The sequence below is a fragment of the Entelurus aequoreus genome, linkage group LG27 (assembly GCF_033978785.1).
Source record: "Entelurus aequoreus isolate RoL-2023_Sb linkage group LG27, RoL_Eaeq_v1.1, whole genome shotgun sequence".
Taxonomy (NCBI): domain Eukaryota; kingdom Metazoa; phylum Chordata; class Actinopteri; order Syngnathiformes; family Syngnathidae; genus Entelurus; species Entelurus aequoreus.
Genome location: NC_084757.1, coordinates 11,307,300 through 11,313,996, shown reverse-complemented (window position 1 = coordinate 11,313,996; position 6,697 = coordinate 11,307,300). Strand labels below are relative to the sequence as shown.

General features: G+C 34.9%; 1 protein-coding gene across 1 annotated transcript in view; it reads right to left on the bottom strand.

Moving 5' to 3' along the window:
• Positions 1-976: 976 nt before the first annotated feature.
• The window catches only part of LOC133644214 (transcription factor 7-like 1-B), a 17,917-nt gene continuing 12,196 nt past the window's right edge, over positions 977-6,697 (bottom strand). Inside the window, exons 8-9 of the mRNA XM_062038557.1 lie at positions 5,627-5,663; positions 977-1,449 (exon numbers count right to left, since the gene is read on the bottom strand). Of these exons, the coding sequence (XP_061894541.1) occupies positions 1,154-1,449; positions 5,627-5,663 (333 nt within the window). The 3' untranslated portion in view covers positions 977-1,153. The remainder of the gene's footprint in view (positions 1,450-5,626; positions 5,664-6,697) is intronic.

Genomic DNA, 6,697 nt, shown 5'->3' with positions numbered 1-6,697 from the left:
ATGTTCTCTACTAAATCCTTTCAGCAAAAATATGGCAATATCGTGAAATGATCAAGTATGACACATAGAATGGATCTGCTATCCCCGTTTAAATTTTAAAAAATTCATTTCAGTAGGCATTTAATGCGCCTTATAATCGGGTGCGCCGTATGGTCCGGAAAATACGGTAATCATTTTTTCGAAATGCTTGCACAGAAAGGCAAAACCTTGGCTAATAGTGCCAACCTACCTGAGATCGGTAGGTTGTGAGTTCAAACTATACCAAATATAGTATCTATACTATATTTATATAGTAAATTATTCAATTATTAATATTGTATTATATTATATATATTATACTATATTTATTATTATAATTATTAGTAAATTTGTATATTTATATAGTTTAGGTATATATCTATACCAAAGACTATAAAAATGGGAGCCATTACCTCCCTGCTTGGCACTCAGCATCAAGGGTTGGAATTGGGGGTTAAATCACCGAAAATGATTCCCGGGCGCGGCCACTGCTGCTGCTCACTGCTCCCCTCACCTCCCAGGGGGTGATCCAGGGTGATGGGTCAAATGCAGAGAATAATTTCGCCACACCACCTGTCATTGGTACTTTAACTAATAAACTATTTTAGTTGCATTTAAATCCATGATGGAGATGAAAGCTGTTTACTGTAAGTGAAGTGAATTATATTTATATAGCGCTTTTCTCTAGTGACTCAAAGCGCTTTTACATAGTGAAACCCATGATCTAAGTTACATTTACACCAGTGTGGGTGGTACTGGGAGCAGGTGGGTAAAGTGTCTTGCCCAAGGACACAACGGCAGTGACTAGGATGGCGGAAGCGGGTATCGAACCCGGAACCCTCGAGTTGCTGGCATGGCCGCTCTACCAACCGAGCTATGCCGCCCCTGTAGGACTTTATCACACACAAAATGGCTTCTTCATTAACAGTCTGGCACAACAGTCAAAAGTTTTCTCGTTTATTATAATTTATTTAAAGTGACAAGAGCTTATTTGTAATTAATATTGTGACAACGGCGTACGTACTCAGAACAAAAATGTAGAAGTATTTACAGAGTGCTTATCAAAAAGACAATCTTAACTTAACTTAACTTAACACGTAACTGTACAGAATATAGCAGGACAAAGACAAACAGATCAACAATATCCACAATAGTTATTATTTACACATGAATTATAAAAGTCTGTCGGAACGTTTTCCAAACTGAGCAGCTGTGTGGCGCTCTGGCTGACGTAGGTCTGAGTCCACTGCTCCAAGGGAGAGACCGCCGCCGCCACCACTGCGTCCTGCGGCGTTGTCTGCATGGAGAAGGCCAGGTCCATGTCCGCCGCCTCCTGCGTGATGGCCACGTCGTTGACGGACTGCAGCATCATGGTGTGGACCATGGTCACACGCGTGCTCCTGGACTGCTCACCCACCTCTGACACACACCCTGCACACAACACACTCATCAATCATCTACTCCCATCTTTCTAACATTCTTAACTAGTACTCTAGTCTCATCTAACATTATTAACTAGTAGTCTAGTCTCATCTTTCTAACATTGTTAACTATTGGTCTAGTCCCATGTTTCTAACATTGTTAACTAGTAGTCTAGTCTCATCTTTCTAACATTGTTAACTAGTAGTCTAGTCTCATCTTTCTAACATTGTTAACTAGTAGTCTAGTCTCATCTTTCTAACATTGTTAACTAGTAGTCTAGTCTCATCTTTCTAACATTGTTAACTACCGTAATTTCCGGACTATAAGCCGCTACTTTTCCCCCTCGTTCTGGTCCCTGCGGCTTATACAAGGGTGCGGCTTATATACGGCCTGTTCTTCACAGACGAAGAGGATTTCGGTGGTTTTAGTACGCAGGAGGAAGACGATGACACAATGATTAAAGACTGACTTTTCATATACCGGTAGGCTGGTTATTTTGATAACGTACAGGCGAGCACTTTGTATTACTTTGCACCGTTGTATTATTTGTACTCTGCATGAACGCTGTTCGCCATGTCAAAGATGTGAACGTTTGATTGAATGATTGAAAGATTTATTGTTAATAAATGGGACGCTTTGCGTTCCCAAACAGTCATCTCTGTCCCAACAATCCCCTCCGTGGTAGCATACTACGGTAATTACACATCAAAACCCTGCGGCTTATAGTCAGGTGCGGCTTATATATGGAGCAATCTGTATTTTCCCCTAAATTTGGCTGGTGCGGCTTATAGTCAGGTGCGGCTTATAGTCCGGAAATTACGGTAGATGTCTACTCTCATCTTTCTAACATTGTTAACTAGTAGTCTAGTCTCATCTTTCTAACATTGTTAACTAGATGTCTAGTCTCATCTTTCTAACATTGTTAACTAGTAGTCTACTCTCATATTTCTAACATTGTTAACTAGTACTCTAGTCTCATCTTTCTAACATTATTAACTAGTAGTCTAGTCTCATCTTTCTAACATTGTTAACTATTGGTCTAGTCTCATCTTTCTAACATTGTTAACTAGTACTCTACTCTCATCTTTCTAACATTATTAACTAGTAGTCTAGTCTCATCTTTATAACATTGTTAACTATTGGTCTAGTCTCATATTTCTAACATTGTTAACTAGTAGTCTAGTCCCATCTTTCTAACATTGTTAACTAGTACTCTAGTCTCATATTTCTAACATTATTTTCTAGTAGTCTCGTCTCATCTTTCTAACATTGTTAACTATTGGTCTAGTCCCATGTTTCTAACATTGTTAACTAGTAGTCTAGTCTCATCTTTCTAACATTGTTAACTAGTAGTCTAGTCTCATATTTCTAACATTGTTAACTATTGGTGTAGTCCCATGTTTCTAACATTGTTAACTAGTAGTCTACTCTCATTTTTCTAACATTGTTAACTAGTAGTCTAGTCTCATCTTTCTAACATTGTTAACTAGATGTCTACTCTCATCTTTCTAACATTGTTAACTAGTAGTCTAGTCTCATCTTTCTAACATTGTTAACTAGATGTCTACTCTAATCTTTCTAACATTGTTAACTAGATGTCTACTCTCATCTTTCTAACATTGTTAACTAGTAGTCTAGTCTCATCTTTCTAACATTGTTAACTAGATGTCTACTCTCGTCTTTCTAACATTGTTAACTAGTAGTCTAGTCTCATCTTTCTAACATTGTTAACTATTGGTCTAGTCCCATGTTTCTAACATTGTTAACTAGTAGTCTACTCTCATTTTTCTAACATTGTTAACTAGTAGTCTAGTCTCATCTTTCTAACATTGTTAACTAGATGTCTACTCTCATCTTTCTAACATTGTTAACTAGTAGTCTAGTCTCATCTTTCTAACATTGTTAACTAGATGTCTACTCTCGTCTTTCTAACATTGTTAACTAGTAGTCTAGTCTCATCTTTCTAACATTGTTAACTAGATGTCTAGTCTCATCTTTCTAACATTATTAACTAAATGTCTAGTCTCATCTTTCTAACATTGTTAACTATTGGTCTAGTCCCATCTTTCTAACATTATTAACTAGACGTCCAGTCCCATGTTTCTAACATTAACGAGTCATCTAGTCTGTCATGTTTCTAACATTATTAACTAGTAGTCTAGTCTCATACTTCAAACATTAACTATTGGTCTAGTCCCATGCTTCTAACATTGATAACTAGACGTCTAGTCCCATGTTTCTAACATTAAGGAGTCATCTAGTCTCTCATGTTTCTAACATTACTAACTAGTAGTCTAGTCTCATGTTTGAAACAATATCTAGTAGTCTAGTATTATGTTTCTAACATTGTTAACTAGCCGTCTAGTCTCATGTTTCTAACATTATTAACTAGTAGTCTAGTCTCATGTTTAAGCATTAACTAGTAGTCTAGTTTCATGTTTCTAACATTATTAACTAGTAGCCTAGTCTCATGTTATTAACAATATTAACTAGTAGTATAGTCTTATGTTTCTAACATTATTAACGAGTTGTCTCGTCTCATGTTCTTAACATAATTAACTAGTAGTCTAGTATAATGTTTCTAACATCATTAACTAGTATAATGTTTCTAACATTATTAACTAGTAGTCTAGTCTCATGTTACTAACAATATTAACTAGTAGTATAGTCTTATGTTTCTAACATTATTAACGAGTTGTCTCGTCTCATGTTCCTAAAATAATTAACTAGTAGTCTAGTATAATGTTTCTAACATCATTAACTAGTATAGTGTTTCTAACATTATTAACTAGTAGTCTAGTATGTTTCTAACATTATTAACTAGTAATCTAGTATCATGTTTCTAATATTATTAACTAGTAGTCTAGTATCATGTTTCTAACATTATTAACTGGTAGTGTAGTACCATGTTACTAACATTATTAACTAATAGTCTAGTCTTATGTTTCTAACATTATTAACTAGTAGTCTAGTATCATGTTTCTAACATTATTAAATAGTAGTCTAGTATCATGTTTCTAACATTATTAACAAGCCGTCTAGTCTTATGTTTCTAACATTATTAACTAATAGTCTAGTCTTATGTTTCAAACATTATTAACTAGTAGTCTAGTATCATGTTTCTAACATTATTAAATAGTAGTCTAGTATCATGTTTCTAACATTATTAACAAGCCGTCTAGTCTTATGTTTCTAACATTATTAACAAGTCGTCCCGTCTCATGTTTCTAACATTCTTAACTAGTAGTCTAGTCTCATGTTTGTAACATAATTAACTAGTATCATGTTCTAACATTATTAACTAGTAGTCTAGTCTCATGTCTCTAACATTATTAACTAGTAGTCTAGTCTCATGTCTCTAACATTATTAACTAGTCGCCTAGTCTCATGTTTCTAAAATTATTAACTAGTCTTGTGTTTGTAACATTATTAACTAGTAGTCTAGTCTCATGTTTCTAACATAATTAACTAGTATCATGTTGTAACATTATTAACTAGTATTCTAGTCTCGTGTCTCTAACATTATTAACTAGTAGTCTAGTCTCATGTCTCTAACATTATTAACTAGTCGTCTAGTCTCATGTTTCTAAAATTATTAACTAGTCTTGTGTTTCTAACATAATTAACTAGTAGTCTAGTCTCATGTTTCTAACATAATTAACTAGTATCATGTCTCTAACATTATTAACTAGTAGCCTAGTCTCATGTCTCTAACATTATTAACTAGTCGTCTAGTCTCATGTTTCTAAAATTATTAACTAGTCTTGTGTTTCTAACATTATTAACTAGTAGTCTAGTCTTGTGTTTCTAACATTATTAACTAGTAGTCTAGTCTTGTGTTTCTAACATTATTAACTAGTAGTCTAGTCTCATGTCTCTAACATTATTAACTAGTAGTCTAGTCTCATGTTTCTAAAAGTATTAACTAGTCTTGTGTTTCTAACATTATTAACTAGTAGTCTAGTCTTGTGTTTCTAACATGAGCATGTCCGTGTCGCCTCAGAAAACACTTGGCTGTCTAAGTACGGCCATGATGACCACACGGTAGCGTAGTAGGCCTAAGTAGTCATTAAAACCCCAGCAGCTGTAACATGACACAGTGGTACTACATAGACAGTGTATATTTATAGAGTGGTGAGCCACTAGTGGTATGACAATCACTGGTTTATAATAATGAATATCTTACCTGATGGGTTTCTCCACTTCCTCCTCTTCTTTTTGCCCTGCACACATAACAAACACTATGTTTACTAACTGCATCTAAGATTGGACGTGTGTGTGTGTGTGTGTGTGTGTGTGTGTGTGTGTGTGTGTGTGTGTGTGTGTGTGTGTGTGTGTGTGTGTGTGTGTGTGTGTGTGTGTCCAGCCTTCTTGAGACATGAAGAAGGAAAAGTATCTTCCATATGAGGAGGTGTGAACAAGTGATGACATAAATCATGCAATAACATTGCATCTAATAGACAATGTCTCATTAGCACCCCTGCTGGTGACATCTGTCAACATTAGGGTGGTCCCAAAAAAATTGTCTGTCAACATATGAAATAACAAGTGTGTGTTAAAAAATTATAACTTTTGTTATCATTTTGCCAAGTAAAATTCCGATTATTATTATAATATTGCCAAAATTTTAAAGTTTTCTTATAAAATTGTGACTTTTGTCGAGTAAAATTACGACTCTTTTCATAAAATTGCCAAAATGTTAAGCTTTTCTTGTAAAATTGCGACTGTTATTGAGCAAAATCCCAACTTTTATCATAATATTGCACAGATGTTCAGTTTTTCTTGTAAAATGTAGACTTGCGTTGAGTAAAATGACGACTTTTATTATAAGACTGCCAAAATTTGAAGTTTTTCTTGTGAAATTGTGACCTTTTTCTTGTGAAATTCCAACACATTTTTCACAACAAGCTTTTTTATATTTGCATAGTATGTATATAATATTCATGTTGTAAATACACATCTTTATATATCTAGAAAGGCTGGTCTTAAAGAGGGAGGCATTTTTCAGAGGTCTCAAGGTGTGTGTGTGTGTGTGTGTGTGTGTGTGTGTGTGTGTGTGTGTGTGTGTGTGTGTGTGTGTGTGTGTGTGTGTGTGTGTGTGTGTGTGTGTGTGTGTGTGTGTGTGTGTGTGTGTGTGTGTGTGTGTGTGTGTGTACGTACCTATTTTTTTGGTTGTTCTTGTAAAATAGTGAAATGTTTTGAGGGAAATGACGACTTTTGTTATCATTTTGCCAAGCAAAATTCCGATTATTATTAT